The sequence below is a fragment of the Phoca vitulina genome, unplaced genomic scaffold, assembly GCF_004348235.1.
Source record: "Phoca vitulina isolate PV1807 unplaced genomic scaffold, GSC_HSeal_1.0 scaffold48, whole genome shotgun sequence".
Taxonomy (NCBI): domain Eukaryota; kingdom Metazoa; phylum Chordata; class Mammalia; order Carnivora; family Phocidae; genus Phoca; species Phoca vitulina.
The window spans coordinates 11,996,508-12,016,054 of NW_022589751.1; the positions used below are offsets into that span (position 1 = coordinate 11,996,508).

Consider the following 19,547-nt stretch of genomic DNA (forward strand, 5'->3'; position numbering starts at 1 on the left):
GAAGAAGGATACTTTCAGGTGGTACTCTGCAGGGGTCCAGGTGTGGTCAGCCTGATTGACCCCTTATGAGGCTTCCTGCCATTCTTTCACCCAGAGCGGTCATTTATGGCCCTGGGCAGCACATTTTGACCCCCTGGGAAGTTTGTAAAACCCACTGAGGCTTGGGCCCTAATTCAAACCATTTAAATTAGACTCTCTGGGGTTGAGGCCTAGGCATATATATATTTCTAAAGCTCCCCAAGAGATTCTAATATGCAGCCAAGGTTGAAAACGGTCATGAAAAAGTTGGTTGCCTTGATCTATTACTAGGAGTTGCAAAAGAGTGAAATTTTAATTCTATTATTCCTTTGGCATTGATTAGCTGGAATTCTATAATGAAGAAGTATCTTAATCACCTAGTTGGTTGCCCTAAAATAAAGCCCGTACAGGATAGGCAGGATAAATGCTTACTTCTTTCCCTCCATTGGCCAGCTTCCAAAATAGTGCATTTCCTCCTGCAAAGGTCACCAAGAAGTTATTATTTAATATTTGTGTTGTTTTGAATTTAAGGATTTAAGCATTACCCTAAACTTTTTGAAAATGAAACAGAGGCCTCTTTTTTATTATTATTATGTTTGACATATAGTACATCATTAGTTTTTGATGTAGTCTTCAACCGTCCATTGTTGCATATAACACCCAGGGCTCATCCCCACACGTGTTGTGATGCAGAGGCCTCTTTTAACTCCCTGATCTTTCTCTGATATGCCTTTCTGCTAAATGTAGTAAAATGAAAAGCTAGCCCTGGCTTGGAGTCTCAGCTCTAACACTTGCTAGCTTGGTAACTTTGAGCAAGTTAACTAGCTTCTTCAGCCTGTTTCCTTATCACTAAAATTGATACAATAATTCTACAAAAGTAGGGGACTCTCCCTGGTTTGCCCAGAACTTTCTGGGCTTAGCACTCTGAGAGCCCCATGTCCTGAGCAACCCCTTAGACCCACGCAAACCGGGACAATTGATCACACTAAGGTTGTTACAAGGATTGAGTAAGATAATGTGTATAAACCGTTTGTGTACATAGCAGGTTGTCAACAAATGCAACCTACCTTTCTATAATCATACTTTATAATCTGGATTTCTACCCTCCGTCCCCCAGTTTGGAGAACATAGCCTAAAATCTGGGTGGATGAGACCTCCCTGGTGTCCTTGTGGGACAACAGTGTGAGCTGTGCTGTTTTCTATCCTATTAGATCCTGAAATATTTTGCTTGGGAACCTTCATTCAAAAACCAAGTTCACGAACTTCGGAAGAAAGAACTCAAGAACCTGCTGACTTTTGGGCAGATGCAGTCTGTAATCGTGTTTCTCTTATACTTAACTCCAGTCCTGGTGAGTAACAGGAATCAATGGGTCGGGTGGGCTTCCTGAAGAGGAAGGTCTGTTCTTGATAGACTGACTGCCCAGTGCCTGTAGGCCTAACGCTGAGATCCAGGGAGCTCTGCCCCCTCCTCAACTTCCTGAAGCTACTATTCCTACCTCATGCCCCCAGCTCTAGTTTCACCCTAGTGTACAGTATGGTGGCCTGGCAGCCCAGAGCAAGTCTCCAGGATGGTCCACATGAATGTGGTATCCAGCAATGGTTTGCAGAGGAGAGTATTTTCTCTTCTTGAGGAGACTGTGTGGGTCTAGAGCGGGCAGGAATACCAAAATAGGAGCTGGGAGACCTGAACTATGGTCCCAGCAATACTGTTAATTGACCTTGTGACCCCAGGCAAGATATTTTCTCTTCTCTGGGCTCAGTTTTCTCATCTGTAACACAAGAAGGTTGGGATAATCGTCCCTAAGGCTCCTTCAACTCTGATATACTTTGTTCCTGAGAAAGCATAAGGCTGCTTGAACCTGTTTAGGAACGAATTCCTCATGACCTTGCTTTTCCAGGTGTCTGTGATCACATTTTCAGTTTACGCTCTGGTGGATAGCAATAATGTTTTGGATGCGGAAAAGGCCTTCACCTCCATCACCCTCTTCAATATCCTGCGCTTTCCCCTGAGCATGTTTCCCATGGTAATCTCCTCCATTCTCCAGGTGGGTAGGATCTCTCACTGCTAACTGATTATCTCTGGTTAAAAGCCTTGCATTCCAAAATGACTGGCCTATCATAGCTCACTTCTAGCTTCTGTGGGTGAACTTTCAATTAGAGAGATGTTTGGTCTCTGGAGACCAAGTTTGATCTTATTAAAATCACAAGCTGTCTGAGCCCTAGTTTATCTGAGTATAAAATGGGGATAATCATACCAATCTCCTCTACCTCACAGGGAGACAACAGTTGTGAAAGCATTTAGTGAGAGGATGATAATGAGCCCTGATACCTGGAACATTCCTAAGCCCTTTTCCCAGCCCAGTTTTCCCCACATTTATCCAAGGCTTTGGGGTATTTATACAGCATTCAGGAAATATGGCACAAAGGGGAAGAAAATATTCTCTCTGCATGAAGCCATGTGGTGGTAAAACCGAATGCAGTTCTTGAGCTTCGAGCTGTCAGAAACTGAGTTTGGAGTTCAGGAGGCCTCGGATGGGCCAGAGGGAATGTTGAGGTCCTGAAAAATGAGCACAGTCAGTGAGATGGACCAGGTACCAGACCTCAGGAGGATGTTCACGGGGCAGGTGGTAGACCAGAGTGAGGGGGCCAGGAAGATGGAGTGTGGCGATGTGCATCGACCCCAGGGCTGGCTGCCTTCAGACCGCTCAGGCCGTAAGAATGACGAGTTTAAGACCTCCCTGTCCTGGAGGGTGTTAAGAAAGGCCTACCAATTTGGCTGATGAAGAAACAGCAGGCTCATTTTAGATTCAGATAGTTTCTCACGTAGATTGCAAAAGCAAGATCAGCAGAGGTGTCCGCTCCCCGCATTCCCTGTCTCACAGTTTGACCCCGACACGAAAGGGGCCAGCTGACCACGCACCACGGGCAGTGCGGCGCTCCTGTCTGAGGCGCTGACCCACGCAGCAGCTGTGCTCAGAGGAGGCGGCGGGGCAGAGAGTCCGCGACTTCACCAGAACCCAGGTGGCAATGAGAAACCGTCTCCTGGCAGGCTCCCTGGGGATAGGGAGGCAAGTGAGAAATGTCCTCCCGGGAATCCTCCCAAGTTCTCCTGTTTCGGGAGACCACAGGGTGTTCTGCCAATGCTTAGGTCAGCTGCAGTTTAAACCTGGCCCGTGTGGACATTTGTAAGGTCACTGTGGTGCCATGGCCAATTCCTCTATAAAGGGTCCCAGTCGTGGCTCGGTTAGGACCCCGGATGAGCCCAAGGCATGGACTCAGTCATTTACAGAAGCACCCCAGGGGCCCAGTTATCAAAACCAGACAGAAGTTAGGCTTTTGTCTTAGAAGAAGGCAGAAGACAGTTTCTGGAACTGGGTCCAAACACTGGAGAGATGGCAACAGAGTTGAGCCCCGAGTTTTCTAAAGGGCTGACACAGAACATCTTAAGGGCCCTCTGTCCCCCGAGGCTGCGGGGTGGCTGAGTCGTTGGTGGGCGTCCAGAGGTGCCGGCTGCGGTATATGGTGAATCAGCTGCGGGCAGCCCGGCAAGTTGACGCTCGGCTTCCACATCCAGGGCCGATGACAAAATCAAAATCCTCTCCCTGCTTGTGTTTGCCGTTGGATATTTTACTCTTCAGCTCCTTTGCGTCCCGCTCTAGGCCAGCGTTTCCAGAGACCGGCTAGAACAGTACCTGGGAGGGGATGACTTGGACCCCTCCGCCATTTGCCGCCGTGACTGCAATTTTGGTAAGAGTTCTGAGGTTGCTCCCCAAGCTTCTTCACAGCGCTGGCACTTTTGCTATTCAGGGGCTTAATGGCAGCCAACTGATTGACAGGGAGAGCTAGAGGGTTTACCTTGAACCGACATTTGCATAATAAGCTTACTGTTTTTCCTTAAATGATGTTTTCATTTAGAACAGCATGCTCAGCCAGATTGCTAAACAAAGCTGGGCCAGCTACCCTGGGGATAAGCAGGAAGTCCTACAAAAGATCTAGAAAGCAAAAGTCAGGATGGAGCCAAGCATGTGAATTGGGGAAGGTAGGCTGGAGGGAAGAACATACGCAGGTTCTGAAGATCTGAGGACTGGGGGCAGCCACAAACTGGACCGAGCTGCGTGTCTGGAGTCCAGGGAGTGGCCAGATTTCTATCTGGAGGTGGAATATTTACTAGGACACTAGGCAACAGAGCGCCCGAGAGTGGACCCAGAGTGTCTGCAACTCAGGAATCTGGGTTCCTAACAGGCTTGGACATCTGAGCAAAAGGGCCTTTGTTGGCAGGCCACTTTTGGTCTCACCCTAGGAGCTTTCCTTTGACTCCTGTTAATGGAGGGGCCAGCACCTGATAGCCGATCTCAGGAGCCGCGGAAGGAAGTGAGGAGGGACACATGAGAGCTGAGAAGGGGCAGACAGACACATGGGGATGTCTGTCTGACTAAAAGAGAGGGCCTTCTTCCCCACAGACAAAGCAGTGCAGTTCTCAGAGGCCTCCTTTACCTGGGACCAGGACTCAGAAGCCACCATCCGAGAGTGAGTTGCCTCCTTTCTATCCTGCTGTTCTTCAGGATTCTCCTTGCCAGTCCTGTTCTTGGGGAAGTCCACATAATAGGGCACATGGGAAATGGGCCATGTGCCTACGTTCAGTTAGAGATCAGTGCAGGCTAAACCCCTGGAGCGACGAGCTGATGGCAAAACTCCGGAGCCTCTTTCCCCATCACGGCCTCTGCCACCAGCCATCTTCCTGTGGGACTGTGCACCTCCAGCGAAAGGGCCCACGAAGCTTTCGTGCTCTGGATTGTGGATGGAGGGAGCGCAGCGCTGGCAAGTGGCCTGGGGCTCTGGTGTGGTAAAGGATACACACAAGAATCTGAAACCCACTTCAGTTTATTCATTCATTCAAGAATAGTAATCAAGAATATGGCTTCTTTCCCCAAAATGAACAATGGGAGTTGCCTCTAAGATTCAACTTGAGATCTGGGGTTTGACATCTAAATAACCCATTTCCACATCCCACCTCCTCTGCCCTAAGCCAGCCCTTTCTTGCCATGCTGCTCCTTGCCCAGGAGTTCCCTTATCCACACTTTTGTTCTCCGTGGTTTCGGTTACTTGCGGTCAATCTTGGTCTGGAAGGAGGTGATCCTCCTTCTGACCAACAGTCAGAAGGTCAGTAGTAGCCTAATGCTAGGTCACAATGCCTACGTTATTCACTCCCTTCAGCTCTTCACATAGACATTGTCTCCTCTTGCATCATCATCAGAAGGGTGAGTGCAGTACCACAAGAGAGTAAGACCACATTCACGTACCTTTTATGACAGTATATTGTTCCAATTGTTCCATCTTATTAGTTATTGTTAATCTCTTACTGGGCCTAATTTATAAATTTAACTTTATCATAAGGATGTCTGGATAGGAGAAAACATAGTATAGACAGGGTGAGATACATAGCATACACCCAACTCCACTGAACATAGCACACGTGATACCCCAGGAAGCTTGTGCAGGCCAGATTTTTCTTCCCAACCCAAAAGATCAGCATACCTTATCTTCTCCCTGTTACACTTAGGACTTGCCACACTTCTCTCTTATTCCTACAGGCTTTGATATGGATTCTGGAACTTGCCCCAGGAGGCATCAGGCCAGGAGCCCCTCCTCTGAACCCTCCCAACCTGAAAGCCTCCCTTTGCAGAGAGAAGACTGGACAGAGCTCCCACTTTGAGCTGAACTTCTTTTAGACTTATACTAGCAATGGGCGGGTTCAGAAAGATTGTGAAGAAGTTCCTGATGTTCCAAATATTCTAGGGACTCAAAAATAGGGTGGGCACAGAGTTTCTAGGAGTCCCGCCCAGTGTGTGCCCTTCCCCAGCCAGACACAGCCAGGTCTCCAGGGGACGGGGCAGGGAATCTGTGCCTTCAGCAGGTGTCCCACTGAATGGCTATTCTCATTGAATAGCCAAGTTTGGGAAACACGGATCTATTCCAACCCCATTAGCTCATAAATGAGAGTTCAGAGGAAGTGACTTTCCAAGATCATACAGCTTAGCAGTAGCAGAGTTGAGACTCGAACCCAGGTCTCCAGACTCCCATTAAGGTCTTGTTCAATGATACCATGTTGGTGCTAAGAGAATTTTTCCAGTTGAAAGCTACAATGGTACAAACAGCTTATATAGTTGGGTAAGTTAGGATTTACTCTCTAGCCCTTTAGAGCTTAAAAAAAAAGTATTAAACACTTCAGAGTCTTCTATATACAAGACAAATTTTCCAATCTTGAGGGAAAATTTCCTAATACCAGACTTCCCATGGATAGTCTGAGAAGTGGCCTGAACTACCCTTGAATAACTCTCCTCATCTCCTTCAAATACTCTTCTTTTTCAGTGTGAACCTGGACATTATGCCAGGCCAGTTGGTGGCTGTGGTAGGCACTGTGGGCTCTGGGAAGTCCTCCTTGATGTCAGCCATGCTGGGAGAAATGGAAAATGTCCATGGGCACATCACCATCAAGGTGAGAGAGGATGCCAAGAAGAGTTCTGACATTCAAATGTGGGCCACTTAGTGCTGCTTTCTTGTTTGGGAAAATGCTCTGAGGAGGAGACTCTGATAACCACTGTTGTTGTTTTGCTGTAGGTGCGGTCTTAGAGACATTTGTTAGACTTGTTAACTGTAGATTCTTGCCCCACTCCACACATAGACTCAGACTCTGGGGTAGATTCTAAAAATCTGCATTTTTAATGAGGTTCACAGGTGATTCCCATATGTATACTTCAGTTTGAAAACTTATATAGAGCTCTCTTCCTTCAAAGTAGAGGCGCCTGGGTGGCTCAGTTGGGTAAGCGTCTGCCTTCAGCTCAGGTCCTGATCCTGGGGTCCTGGGATCAAGCCCCACGTCCGGCTCCCTGCTCGGCGGGAAGCCTGCTTCTCCCTCTGCCTCTGCCTGCGGCTCCCCCTGCTTGTGCTCTCTCTCTCTCTCTCTCTCTGTCAAATAAATAATCTTAGGCAATTCTGCTTTATCTATGTTTCTAAAGTGTCATTAAAAACTTACATAACTTTCAGGGTGCCTAGGTGGCACAATCGGGTAAGCGTCTGCCTTCAGCTCAGGTCATGGTCCCAGAGTCCCAGGATCAAGCCCCAAGTTGGGCTCCCTGCTCAGTAGGGAGTCTGCTCCTCCCACTGCTCCTCCCTCGGCTCCTCCCACTGCTCCTCCCTCTGCTCATGTGCTCTCTCTCATAAATAAATAAAATCTTTAAAAAAAACCGTAATTTTGTAACCTAGGTACCAACAAAACCAATAACAATAACAACAATTAAAACAGCAGCACTGTAAATCACACTCAGCATCACAGTTAGTCCTGGGCCACCTTCCTCCTCCTTTGAGAGCTTGGTCTTTGAGGGCACTTGCTTCCAATACAGAAATTTGATAGAGGGTGTAGACATCTTCATCAATTTTTTTTTAACAGAGAATAAATCTTTTCATAGTATCTTTATTAGCACTCTCTGCTTCCCCAGAGAGTTAATTTTAGGGGAAATTATAAGGACTTGGAATCATTTAACCAGACACTATTTGCATCAAAAAAAAAAAAAAAAAAAAAAGGCATGTCAGTAGATTTTTTAGCTTTTTTCCTTAAGAACTTCGTATATTGCTAAGCATTTCTTTTTAATTATGAGAAAGCTTGCCCCTCTGCTTGACACTGACATGCTTAGAAAATTAAGAACTAATGCTTCTTCCACACTGTACTGACATTATTCCCTGATTACCAATCACTTCTGAGCTAGTTTACATTAAATAAACATGCAGTATAGCAGAAGAGACTCTACAGATTAAAATCTATTTCCTAACTCCTTTTTTTTTTTTAAGATTTATTTATTTATTTTACAGAAAGTGCATGTGAGCGAGTGGGGGAGGGCTTGATTTCATGACCCTGAGATCAAGACCTGAGCTGAAATCGAGTCGGATGTTTAACCGACTGAGCCACCAGGTGCCCCATGTTTCCTAACTTCTTTTGGGAAGCTTTTTCAAAAAAATGTTTGACTATAGTTGACACACCATGTTACATTAGTTTCAGGTATATTAGGAAGCTTTTTCTTGCTACCTCATAAGTGAGCTCATTCTCAAACACAGGCCTTTGTCAGGCTCCATCTCTCTTTGGATATGATCTGCTTCATGCATCAGCCTGGCACCCTAATTCAAATCTCTCGGTTCTTCCTAAAAATGTCATCTATATCATCTCCCCTGTCAGTGTTAGCCCTCTGTTGATCTTAGGAAACTCACTGGGGTCTGACTAAAACCTTGTTCTAGAAGCAGCTTGTGCGTTCATCCCCCAATTTTTAGGATCATGGCTAGAAAGTGATAGTAAAAATAAAAAAAGGGGGGGGGGTTAAGTGATGAATACGATATCGAATCTTTCTCCCTGTTTGGTGCAATAAATACAAGCACATTTATAAATATCAGATGCTCAGTTAGCCTAGCATTCATTTTTTCAAATCTAAGTTCTGTTTTTTCCTCCCCATCCTGCCATTCCCTCCTTCAACCCTGCCTTTCTGGAGATACAACTGTCACGTGCTCTGATCCTTCCCATGTAGGGCACCATAGCCTATGTCCCGCAGCAATCCTGGATCCAGAATGGCACCATAAGGGACAACATCCTTTTTGGATCAGAGTTGGATGAAAAGAGATACCAGCAGATTCTGGAAGCCTGTGCCCTCCTCCAAGACTTGGAAGTGCTGCCTGGAGGAGACCTGGCTGAGATTGGAGAGAAGGTACTTGGAACCCCAAGGGACCTTGAAAGGGTGAAGAAATAGCGAAGACAAAAAAAGTGAGGATGGTGAAGAGGATGGGAGTAGAAGAGCTTGCCAGTTTGGGTAGTCGGGTGGGAACAAATACCAGAAAACACAAGTTTACACAATATTTGAAACTTAAAATTTTGTAGCTGGAAGCAACTATTGGAATTGTGTCCTCTAAAAGAAAGCTGATGAGGATCTGAGAGGTTAACTGACCAGTGCCTGGCCCAAGGCTGACCTCACAGGGGGAGGAGCAGAGAGGCAGGACCAGAACTTAGGTGTCCTGACTCTACCTCTGGATATGAGTGAAGCCCAGAGAAAGGTCCCGATAATCTCCTTCACACACTTAGAAATTTAGTGTGAATGATTTTCTCAGGTTATTGAATGCCTTTCTTACAAATAGATTTTTAATGACTCTACTGTATCCATTATGTGGTCACAGCATAACTGGTAACATATTTAGGGTGTTTTCAACTTTCCTCCCTATCACTAACAATGAATAGAGCAGTCTCTGGGGGACATGGATCTTCAGATATTAGCAGACTATTGAAAATACGGCTCTAGAATGATTTTGTTCATTAATTCAACATACATTTACTGAGGACCTACTATGTGCCACATACTATTTTAAGTGCTGGAGTTACATCCATGAGTAAAATAGAGAAAATCTGCCCTGGTCTAGCTCTATATTCCTACGGGGCAGGAAACAAAAATCATAAGTAAACATATAATAGAAAATGGTAATTTGGGCATATATTTAATAATTGGGCCTGAAGTAATTTATTTGAATCAAAGTTATTTATTTATACAGAGGAACTTGTAAGAGTTTAAAGTCCTTGATACCTTATTGAGGCAAATTTCTTCCTTTCCCCTCCTTAATAAATAGTCTCTGTGAAGGCTGAACTATGGAGTAGTGCTTAATAGAAATTATTTTCTTCTTCAGGGTATAAATCTCAGTGGGGGTCAGAAGCAGCGGATTAGCCTGGCCAGAGCTATCTATCAGAATTCAGACATCTATGTTCTGGATGACCCCCTGTCAGCCGTGGATGCTCATGTGGGAAAACATATTTTCAATAAGATCTTAGGTCCCAAGGGCCTATTGAAAGGCAAGGTGAGAAACTAAAGCAAAGAAGACCTTGGGGTGGGGAGACACATCTCCTAGGACTGCTGCTATCCTGAAGCAAATTTCCTTATTTACCTGCCTCCTAGGCTGCTGAGGCGTGGTCTCCCAGGAGAGGACCCATGAAACCTCCCATCTTGAGGTCATGGCTTGTGCTGGAACTGGCTAATTTAAGCCTTATTCTGTGGCTCTGACATTGAGCCTCTTAGGATGATCAATTGTGATAAAACTTTGAGACCTGTGGTATAATAAGACCTATATTTGGTCTTTGTCCCTGGTTCCTGGTACAGACCTCCTAACCCTTGGAATTTCCTGAGTAATAGTAGGAGTGGTTTTTGTTCATAAGCCTAAAGAGTGACTTAGGGTGTGGCCCCTTGATAGCCTCAGTACAGGGCTGTTGGAGAGGAAGCTCAGGTGATGGGCAGGTTAGAACTTTCAGCCCACCTACAAACCTCTGGGGAGGGAGAGAGGGGCTGAAGACAGGGTTATAAAAATTTGTGAACAATGAGATTCAGAGGGCTTCTGGATTGGTGACGGCGTGAAGGTGCTAAGAGGATGGCACAGATGGTGAGAGCAGGGAAGCCCCACAGGTGCAGCCCATACCCGCCATACGTTGCCCTGTGCATTTCTTCCATTTGACTCTTCTTGAGTTGTATCCTTTACGGCAAGCCGACAAACATAAGTCAAGTGTGTTCTGGAGATCTTATGAGCCATTCTAGCAAGTAATCGTTCACGAGGAAGGGGCTTTATAGCTAGTTGGTCAGAAGTATGGGTGGCCCAAGACTTACAACTGGCATCTGAAGTCCGGTCAGTCTCATGGGACTGAGCCCGTAAGCTGTGGGGTTTGTGCTAATTCCAGGAAGTCAGTGTCAGAATTGAATTGAATTGTTGGACACCTGGTTAGTGTCCAAAAACCTCCCAGAGGACCCAACAACTCACCTCACTGGTGGGACAGAGGTCATCCTGCAGGTATTAGAGCTACGGTCTAAGAAGGCACTTCCCTGGATCCCTTGCAGGACGTAGGAATACTTATGCCTGGAAGGGATGACTCAACTTGAACATAAAAAAAAAAAGCTAGAATTTCTTGAGTATTCATTATGTCCCAGGCCGGTGCTCAGCACTTTGATTGCATTGCCTCGTTAGTTCTCACAATGCTCCTGAGAGACAGCACAGATAAGGCAGGCAGAACAAGTCACAAGAGCCGGTGGTAGGTGAAGACTAGGCTTTCCTTACCAAGGGCCAGTTAGCACATTTGTCCAGACACAGTGGGCTGACAGAGCCCCTTGAGGATTTGAATGTGTTGCTCACCAACAGCAAGTGTAGGATGAGGGCTGTCAAGAACATCTCCCTCAGCATTGGTCATTAAAACTCCATCTGTGTTTGGCCTGTTTCTTTCAAGATTTTTTGCTCACTACCAGTTAGAGGATAGGTGGGCTGCTGTCCTTCTGAGGGTCTTTGCCTCTCTTGGATCAGTGAGTCAACAAGAACTCACCTTTCCTGCTAGTCCTGGTTCTGGCTCCTGTCCGTAAGGCCTCTTGGCTCCATTCATTCATGAACTGTATACCACTCTGTGCCTGATTTGTTGCAAAGCCTGGGCGTGCACAGATGAAAAGGTCTGGTCCCTGCTCTCAAGTAAACATACAATCTAATGGGAAGGTATACAGAAAAGCAAACAATAATATTGTAATACAAGAATTATTTTAATGGCAGTCTATACAAACTACAATAGAAGCTTCAGAGGGATACCCAAGTCTTACCTGGGGTCTCAGGAAAGGCTCTCAGAAGAGTTGGCTTTGAGCAGAGACTGGGAGGGTAAGCATTTCCTGGGTCTTCCAGATAAGAGGGATCTACTCTCTGTGGGGCTATGAAGTAGAGAGCAGAGGCAGTGGCTTGGATTATCTCTCCAGAGGCCCTTTCGACCCCATGGCCCTTGTCTGAACCGCATTTCTGATCCATGAGCCTTTGTCTTTCTCTGACTGGAGTCCCTTCTTCATTGGTTGGTGTGGTTAAAAAATACACAGGAATACAAGGGATGCCAAGTCTCCCACACCAGGGAGGGCCTGAGCTGAAGACAAAGTTTGATGCCCCTACAGTTTCTCTAATGTGCTGAAAGAATCTGAGCAGCTCTTGTTAGTTCAGTTGGTTAGCTGGTTATTTGAAGGGGAAGTTAGTTAGCTAGTTATTAGGTTTGTATGCATCGGTTATATTGATAGGCTTTGATCTCAAGTGACATTCCTAAGCTCCCAGGAAGCTGGAAGAATGTGTGTAGGGCAAACCTCGATGTCACTACAGGAAAATAACTGAATAGATCCACAAGGGAAGGAGTCTCATCTTACACACGGGGTCTGGTGTTCGGATGAGGTACTGGGAAGGAAAGAGGAAGTAAAAGAGGTCAAATGGTCAGGGCTACATTCAGCCCTACAGTGAATTAAGATGACTGTTTTTCTTTTTCTCTCTTTTTTTTTAAGAGCAAGCCAAGGAAAGTGGTAGACATGCTGGGTAATTGGAAGTTAGCTACCCATAGGAGAAGTTAGCTAACCCAAGGAGGTTACTTCCTTTCCTTTTCAAGAGCAAGCCAAGGATGGTTGTGGACAGAGAATCTCACAGTGGGAAGGGAATGGTACAACTTACTATTGTTTTTTCAGACTCGACTCTTGGTGACGCATAGCATTCACTTTCTTCCCCAAGTGGACGAGATCGTGGTTCTGGGGAATGGCACCATCTTGGAGAAGGGATCCTACAGCACTCTGCTGGCCAAGAAAGGATCATTTGCTAAGATTCTGAAGACATTCACAGAACAGACTGGTCCTGTGGAAGAGGCCACAGGTATGTAAGGAAGATTGGAACAAGATAAAGCTTGGGTATGGAAAGGGTAGGAGTGATAAACTGCTATTTACTTCCTGAACTATTAAGTATCCAGTAGATTAGATTTGGAAGTGAATTATCCAGAGATCCAAAATCTGTTCTTTCTGTATTATGTCTCTGTAAAGAAACACAGACATAGAAACTCTGTGCCTGAGCCAAACTGGGGGCTCATCTTGCTCATATGGTCTCTGACATGCAGTTGATGGACACTAGAAGGGTATGACTAAAGATTTAGGGTGATTAGCCCTTGTGGAAAAAACACTAGTGGCATCAGGGGCCCCTTTTTAGGGATGCTGTGCTTCTATTGATTCAAATTACACATCCCACCCCACCTACCCTGAATCCACTAAAAGCACTTCCTGGACAGCTTTACAGGCTGGTACTAATAGTGTACTGCAAAATTCTTGATAAGCCCTAACAAAGGCATCTTGACCAATATACCAAAAACCATTGGGTGTTTCAAATCAGGAAAAATCATGGCAGTTGCATGGTCTCACAGTATACCACAGGAATAGACCCTAATACCACCACCACTGGGGTCATCAGTTAGTTCTAGTCAGCAATGGCCCTGATCCCTGAGGACCTTCCCAAGAATCTGCCAACAGTAGTCCTGTACATAGTTGTAGGTATCTGCTTCGGGTAGCAGTCACCAGCAGGAGATCAAGCCTGAGAAAGCAAGATCTGGAGGGTGCATTCCGGAAGTCAGTTGGGAGAAGGAGTAGCTACAGAGCCTGCAAGTGGGGACTCATGCAGGTGTTGAAGTCAGGAAATGTGTTCAAAACCACCCTGGGGAGCACAAGAGATGGAAAGAAAAGTCTAAACCAGAAAGTCTGTAAGTGTTGGGGATACGGCAGGAGCAAAGAACAGGATGCTATGGGTTACTGGCAGCCATCCCAGGAAACGGGGGCAGGGCCACCATGAACCAGCAGAAAGGAAGAGGCCAGAATTTTCCACCAGCCCTTATGTACTCTAGGCACTGGCCTGGAGAAAACTAAAAGCCACCTGCCTGGGGACCAAATGTCCCAAGCCAAAGGGCAGTGTCTGATGCTTAATTCCCCTGAGTCATTGCTCAGTCAATCACATCACCAAGACCTGCTCCAACAGTTTCCTTATGCTAAGTCTAGCCTTCCCCCACCCCCACCCCTGCTGCCTTTGGCCATGATCTGAATTTCTGGATTCTATTATAAACCCCCATGGGTGGATGTCTCCTTTGAAGAATCCTGTCCTTTATGTACAAAGGTCAGTTTGCAAAACAGCTCATCCAGCCTTTGTTCTGGTAAACACTGATTATCTATTTCTGAGCAATGCCTGGCATGCTGTTGTTGTTGGTTCTGGGACTCAAGGTATAGGCCATGACATGGCAGAATGAAGGGAAGGACAGGAGGGCAAGGTGACCTGTATCAATACTGGTTTGCCGTATTAGTTTCTTAATTAGCTGCCATAGCAAAGCACTACAAACTGAGTGGCTTAAACAATAGACATTTATTTTCTCACCGTTCTGGAGGCTAGAAGTCCAAAATCACGGCGTTGGCAGGATTTGTTCTTTCTGAAGGTAATGGGGAAGGACATGTTCCAGGCTTCTCTCCTAGATTCTGGGGCTTTGTTGGCAATCTTTGGCATTTTTGGCTTGTAGACACATCACATTGTTCTCTGCCTTCATCTTCATGTGGTTTGCATGTGTGCATCTACATCCAAATTTCCCCTTTGTATAAGGACATCAGACATAATGGATTAGGGGCCCATCCTACTCCAGTCTGACCTCCTCTTAACTAATTACATCTACAATGAGCCTATTTCCAAATAAGGTCACATTCTGAGGAAATGGAGGTTAGGATTTCAACATATAAATTTGGTGGTGGACACAATTCAGTCTATCACACCAGTCCTCTGACACACCCAAATTCATATCTTTCTCATGTACAAAATACATTCGTGCCATCCCGACATCCTCAATGTCTTAATCATTCCAGTATCAACTCTAAGTCCAGAATCTCATCTGAATGTCAATTCAAGGTCCCACATTTCATCATCTAACTCACGCAAATCAGTTGTGAGTGAGACTTGGAGTCTTGGGGCAGAATTCTTCTCCATCTGTTAAGCTGTAAAATCAGATATCTGCTTCAGTAGTAAGACCGGCAGGCATTAGGATAGACATTCCCATTCCAAAGGGAAAGATCAGTAGGAAAAAAGGGGTCATGAATCCCAAGCAAATCTAAAATCTCACAGGGCAAATTCCACCAGATTTTAAGGTTTGATAATGATCTTGTTTGGCCTGATGCTGTCTGTTGTTCAGGCTCAACCTGGGCTGGTGGTTTCAAACCCTCCAGCCCTGGGCAGTGGGCCCACCCTCTGGAACTGAGGGGGAGCCAACCCCGGGGTCATGTTTCCCTTTTCTTGGAGGATAGCCCATGTTCACAGCTGGATAGCTCTATTGGTACATTTTCTGCCTGTAGAATCCTAGAAGTCTGGCAGGGTCCCTTCATTTAGTCCTGTCTCTGTCCCCTCCAATCCAAGCTGGCAGCATGTCTGCCAAGACGGTCAATCAAATTAAGTCACAGGCTCAATCTCCTTAGTAAATCTGCCCTTGAGCCTTTCTGGTGGATTTTTCATTTTCGTTATTGTACTTTTCTAGAATTTCTATTTTCTTTTTTAAATTTGATCTCTTTATTGATGTTCTCTATTTGATGAGAACTCATACTCTAGATCTTTGACATGGTTTCCTTTTGTTCTTTGAATATATTTATAATAGTCAATTTGAAGTCTTTCTCTGGTAATTCCAACTTACTTCCCAGATGACTGCTTTTTTTTTTTTTTCTTCCTGTATATGGTCCCATGCTTTCTTGCTTTGTAGGTCTCACAATTTTTCGTTGAAAACTGATCACTCTAAATAATGCAACTCTGGAAATAAGATTTTTCTCCCCTCCTTCCCCTGCCAGGATTTGTTGTTGTTCCTCCTGTCTAGTTTCCTGAACTAGTTCTTAGGAAATCTGTATTCTTTGTCATATGTGGCCACGGAAGTCTCCGCTTGGTTGGTCAGCTAGTGATTGGACAGAGATTTCCTTAAGGGCCTGGAATCAATAAGTCACTCAGCTTTTTCTGAAAGGCTTTGTGTGCATGTGCACGTGGTGGGAGGGAAGGCATGTCCTTAACACTCCAGCAGGCAGTTCATGATTCTACTTCACCTTTTTGTTTCCTTCTTGCCCAGAGTCTGAAGGTTAGCCAGGGGTGAGAATAGGGCCTTCTCACTTCTTTCTTAAGCATGTGCACAGCCCTACCCATGTGTAGGGCACTCTAGATTGCTAGGAATACATTAAAAATATCAAAGCTCCCTAAGGGTATCTTCTTCCCCAGCTTTTCCTTTTAAGTTTTTGTTTAGCTTCTTATTTGCCCCAACTGTAATCATCCCTCAGGCAGCTGTGATGTTAAATAGTTGCTGCTGATTATTTAAGCTAGCTCCAAGTCCGGGCCAATAAAGACAAGCCCTGTGAATGTGGTTTTCTAGAGAACTGCCAGCCAGGTCAAATAATGACAGTTCTCTAGGGATTGAAACTGGTAACCAAAGGGTTAATGGGACTGGTAATCACAACTGCAACTTTTTACCCAGACCTTTTTCATTTGCCTTTAAATTCCCCTGACTCTCCTCCTTTGGGGAGGCAGATTTGAGGTTTGTCCTCCTATCTCCTCATTTGGCCTCCTCTTGCATAAACCCTTTCCTTGCTGAATACTCAGTATCTCAGTGATTGCCTTTACTGTTTATCGGGCAGACAGACTTGGATTTGGTTCCGGGATGAGGCTTTTGGGACAGTTTTGAACACATTCTGTTCCCTCCAGCAGTTAGGAGGCTGCTGATTTTTTGTAGTTACTATGTTTGTAAGGTTATTAATATTCTAGGCTCCAGCAGATCTAAGGGAAGAGAGGATGGGAATGGGGTAAACTATCACAAAACTTATTGTTCTTACTGAGATTTAGCCATTTTTCTTAAATAAATGTTCCTTGGATTGTTGCAAGACTGGTTAATTTCAGAGTTATAAAGTTGATTTTAATAATATTTTGCCATTGCTTTTATGGAGTTATCAATTTCCAGAAGTCTTTACCATTGCCACTGATGCCCAGGCTGTTTTACATTTTATTTTTAATTTTAAAAATTTATTTCTTATTGCAGCATATGTTTTTAAAATGTTTTAAATTCAGGGGCGCCTGGGTGGCTCAGTCAGTTAAGCGTCCGACTCGATTTCAGCTCAGGTCATGATCTCAGGGTTGTGGGATCGAATCCCATGTTGTGCTCCATGCTGGTCCTGGGGCTTGTTTGGAATTCTCTCTCTCCCTCCCTCCCTCTCTCTCTCTCTCCCTCTCTAAGAGGAAAAGGAATAAAAATAAACAATGTTTTAAATTCATAAAACTTTGTAAAGTTATTTGAAATTCAAGAACATTTTTCATTTACGCTCACCTCTTTAGTCAATTCTGAGAATTGGGACTCTTCTGCTTATCTACTATGACCCTTAAAAAGTTCTTTTCCTGCTGCAAAGAAACTGAGAAGCTTCTGGGAATATTTCTCTCCTTTTGACCATTTTCTCTTCTTCTAGAAACTCCTCTCTCCTTTATCCTGGTATTTCTCAACGAGAAGATGTACTAATCAGTAATATTCCTGGAGCAAAATTACCAGGCTGTGTGTACATCTGGGATCTCTTGCTCAGGGGCCAGCAAGATCAGAAAAGAATTCTCCTTGTTCATAGAACTTTGCAGCTCTATGTCGCCATCTCCCTAACCTTTGATGTATCTCCCTAGTCAATGAGGACACTGAAGAAGAAGATGACTGTGGGCTGATGCCCAGTGTGGAGGAAATCCCTGAGGATGTGGCCTCCTTAACCATGAAACGAGAGAACAGTCTTCATCAAATACGCAGTCGCAAGTTGGTCATTTCGTCAACTGGCAGCCTTTGTCACTTCCATATTTCCACTTGATCATTCTCTTTTTATCTGTGGGCTTTTCCTGAGGGAGGGGACCCCGGGACACTCCCAGCTCTTGCTTTGTTTCTTTGAATGAAGAGGAGAGGAGGGGTGGGGTGGCGTTTCCCAGAGCCATCTGTTCTGAAATGCACTTCAATGTAAGGAGAGCGACCGTGACATGTGCTTGCAAGAAGACCCCAGGATGCGCCTGCACGCTCAAGAATGTGTTCCTCCCTCTCAATTTCTCAGTTCTAGGTCCAAGAGCAGGCATCGGAAATCCCTAAGAAACTCTTTGAAAACTCGGAATGTGAACACCCTGAAGGAGGAGAAAGAACCGGTGAAAGGACAGAAACTAATTAAGAAGGAATTCATACAAACTGGAAAGGTGAGCACCACAATAAAAAGTTCCATTTGGGGTGATCTATAAGGTTTGGGATCTGAACATTTTAAAGTTTGATGACTTGAATACAGACCTACGGGAGGGATAGGTCTCATGTGCCTTGCAAATCAGTAAATTCGTCATTGAAATGTTGGTAGAGGCTTTGGGCTTTCTATCAAATCATATTTCCAAGAATGACAGGTTTCCCATGAATATCCTCATAGCACATTTCATGAGTAATTCAATTCTGATAGGTGGAGAGAACAACAAAACTGCTTTGAGATGCAAGTCTGGGAGCCAGAGAACACTAATAAATCAGTCTGAGAGCACACAATTCAAATTAATAAAACTTAAGACCTTAAACCTGGTTTTAACTTAAGTCCAAATTAATGAAGACAAATTCCAAGGTCTGCAGTATAACCCCCATCCCACTCTGTTGTCTGTGTGTGTTGTTGTCCCACTGTTTTTATCTCTTTCTCCCTTAACTGCATCTAGAAGCTCATTAATAATGTGATGTTATTTCCCCTGCACTATATTTCAGCATCGATATTATCCTGGCCCAATGCAGAAATAGACCACAGAATACCAAGTTTGGCTACCTGCTATCCACTTTTCCAGGGGACTCCACTCCCCCTTGTGATTGATATTCTAGGTAATTCCTCACGAAAAGCCATTAGGATTTCTAACACTGAGGGTGGGGGCTTTTCAGGTGAAGTTCTCCATCTACCTGAAGTACCTACGAGCAGTAGGATGGTTTTCGATATTCTTCATCATCTTTGCCTATGTGATCAATTCTGTGGCTTATATTGGATCCAACCTCTGGCTCAGTGCTTGGACCAATGACTCTAAAACCTTTAATGGCACTAACTATCCAGCGTCTCAGAGGGACCTGAGAGTTGGCGTCTATGGAGCTCTGGGATTAGTACAAGGTACGTCTGATGGTTGACGGCCATCTCTTAGAGAATCTGTCTGGTCTTTGTACTTTACCTAGACTCAGGGGGAAAAAAATGCCATTGTGTCCTTGGTACAAGTCCTGTGCATTGTGCTGACTAAACTGGTTCCATTTCTAGGTGCATTTGTGCTCATAGCAAATCTCTGGAATGCCCATGGTTCCACTCACGCATCAAACATCCTTCATAGGCAACTGCTAAGCAATATCCTTCAAGCACCCATGAGTTTTTTTGACACAACACCCACAGGCCGGATTGTGAACAGGTTTGCTGGTGTAAGTATCTAAATGGCTGTATGATGTGTTTTTATGCTGAGGATCTTTCCACTCTGACAGGGACAGAATTCTCCTGTCCCCCTAGGCAACACCGTGCAGTTAGAGTTCTTTGGTCCACTTAGCATGCACATGTTTATTGCATAACTTGTGTGAGGTCCCAAGGATCCTGGGGACACAGAGATGAAAAGCTCTGGCCCTTTAAGGAACTCACCATCTAGTGAGGGAG

At 45.0% G+C, this 19,547-nt stretch overlaps 1 protein-coding gene across 1 annotated transcript in view; it reads left to right on the plus strand.

Annotated features, from left to right (window-relative positions):
* ABCC2 (ATP binding cassette subfamily C member 2) overlaps positions 1-19,547 on the plus strand; it is a 59,698-nt gene that overhangs the window by 27,957 nt on the left and 12,194 nt on the right. The window contains exons 12-23 of the mRNA XM_032432353.1: positions 1,230-1,367; positions 1,917-2,063; positions 3,678-3,765; positions 4,479-4,545; positions 6,388-6,514; positions 8,589-8,765; positions 9,730-9,897; positions 12,552-12,732; positions 17,557-17,680; positions 17,967-18,102; positions 18,806-19,025; positions 19,167-19,321. Coding sequence (XP_032288244.1) covers positions 1,230-1,367; positions 1,917-2,063; positions 3,678-3,765; positions 4,479-4,545; positions 6,388-6,514; positions 8,589-8,765; positions 9,730-9,897; positions 12,552-12,732; positions 17,557-17,680; positions 17,967-18,102; positions 18,806-19,025; positions 19,167-19,321 — 1,728 coding nt within the window. The remainder of the gene's footprint in view (positions 1-1,229; positions 1,368-1,916; positions 2,064-3,677; positions 3,766-4,478; positions 4,546-6,387; positions 6,515-8,588; positions 8,766-9,729; positions 9,898-12,551; positions 12,733-17,556; positions 17,681-17,966; positions 18,103-18,805; positions 19,026-19,166; positions 19,322-19,547) is intronic.